The 1,903-nt window shown below is 28.3% G+C and overlaps 1 protein-coding gene across 1 annotated transcript; it reads left to right on the top strand.

The window, feature by feature from the left end:
• Positions 1-277: 277 nt before the first annotated feature.
• Positions 278-1,897, top strand: LOC136796773 (beta-glucuronidase-like; the record flags this gene model as incomplete). Its single annotated transcript, XM_067051455.1, has 3 exons — positions 278-433; positions 1,160-1,332; positions 1,786-1,897. Coding segments are annotated over 3 exons (441 nt in total), but the record flags the coding sequence as incomplete, so codon positions are not given.
• Positions 1,898-1,903: the final 6 nt, after the last annotated feature.

The raw sequence follows: 1,903 nt of genomic DNA, 5'->3' as shown, positions 1-1,903 counted from the left end.
TTATTATTATTATTTTGGCAGTTGTACAATACTAGTTGATCCCAGGCCACCTCCTCCATCTCTATCTTTGATTTTACTTTCTTATCCACCAATTTTGATAAAGTATTAGATTTTTACTCAACTCAAGTAAAACCTACTTATTAAATAATGTATCCAAAGTTATATAGTTAGCATTTATTATATCTTTTTTTTTCTAAATCTCTATTATCACTACATTACAGTAACAATATGATTATTGATTATAAAATAAGTATTTTTATTTTTATTTTTTTTTTAGATACGCCTTTTAAGTTTAACACAAAAGAATAATCATGTACAAGATATTTATCGGCAACGTATTGGAATAAGAACAATACACTGGACTAATTCAAGTTTCCTTATAAATGGCAAACCTGTTTATTTGAGAGGATTTGGCAGGCATGAAGATTCAGATGTAAGTTGTTATTTAAAATGATGTATTAAATTCTTAAACCTTCTATTAAAGCCTAAATAAATATATATGTGTGTGTGTTTATAGTTATTTTTTTGTAATGCTTTTGACTGCGTAGAAAGCATTACAAATTCTTAACATGCCTACTCTCTTTATAATTAGAAGTTTCTTAAGAATATTAGGCTTTCTAACTTACCATACCGAAACTTATGGTCAATTGCAGCAGTCAAAGCGGGAGCCACAACATATGCCTGGGGTATCATAAGCAAATGCTACTTTCTCGAATTATTACTAAAAATAAAGACAAATTTAAAATTAAAATAGTTAATATTCTTTGTATTCCAGCATTTACTTTACACTGTTTGTTTTTTTTTCCCAACATACCCATGCCTCTAAGGACCATTAAAGCGGCATTTATATATTTTTTTTTAGCTAGAGAAGACTGTCACAAAATTTTTTATCCCAAACTGGGTGTCATGACGAAAAAAAGTTTGAGAAGTCCTTCTATATTGTACCATAAACAATATTTTCAATGACATTTGTTCTATTGTTTTTTGTTCTACTTGTTCAGTATATATATTGTTCTAATTTTCTTGTTAATTAGTTATTAATTTTAGAATGATTGTTCATAAGCTTACAACTAGAATTTCATACTGTCTAATATATTTAATTTTTTTCAGAATAAAAATGTGAATGATCTTTGTGATAATGTTGTTTTTTCTTCCTTAGATTCGAGGAAGGGGATTAGATTTACCATTAGTCACTAAAGATTATAACCTTTTGAAATGGATAGGAGCCAATTCATACAGAACATCTCATTATCCCTATGCTGAAGAAATCATGGACTTTGCTGATGAAAATGGAATCATGATTATTGATGAATGCCCTGGTGTCAATATAGAGTAAATATTTTATTTCTTTGTTTTACTATTGTGTTATTCATTATTGTAATATTCTGAGTGATGAGTGTCCATTTTTTTCCATTCCACTTTTTGTCCATTTTTCCCATCCTTTGAAAAGTTTTTTTGTTTAGTGCCATATACAAACCAGAAACAGTCCATTGAAATAAATGAATATTTTGTAAATTTTGAATTGATTCTACTAAAAATATATTCTCTGCCTCAAGAATCAACAAATTAGATTGAGTGATGAAATGCTAAAGAGATATAAGTCAAAACTGGAGTGTTGATATATTCAGTACTGACTATTTGGGACTGATGTTCTCAGTTGTAGAACAATTGGTCTGTTTCTTTAGTATTTTACTCATCATTAAGGAATAAGTATCAATAATTTTAGAACTAAAACTGCTTTTTTAAATTTAATGATTACTTGTTATTTTTTTAAATTGTTTGTAGTTTATTTTCATCAGATCTACTTCAAAAGCACAAAGACTCTCTCACAGAGCTGATTCAACGTGATAAGAACAGGCCGTCTGTTATTATATGGAGTATTGCCAACGAACCTAGAACTCAA

Source organism: Halyomorpha halys, unplaced genomic scaffold (genome assembly GCF_000696795.3).
Source record: "Halyomorpha halys isolate HHAL.00 unplaced genomic scaffold, Hhal_1.1 Scaffold11928.1, whole genome shotgun sequence".
NCBI classification, from domain to species: domain Eukaryota; kingdom Metazoa; phylum Arthropoda; class Insecta; order Hemiptera; family Pentatomidae; genus Halyomorpha; species Halyomorpha halys.
The sequence above is the reverse complement of the archived record's forward strand: the minus strand, read 5'-3'. Positions and strand labels throughout refer to the sequence as shown.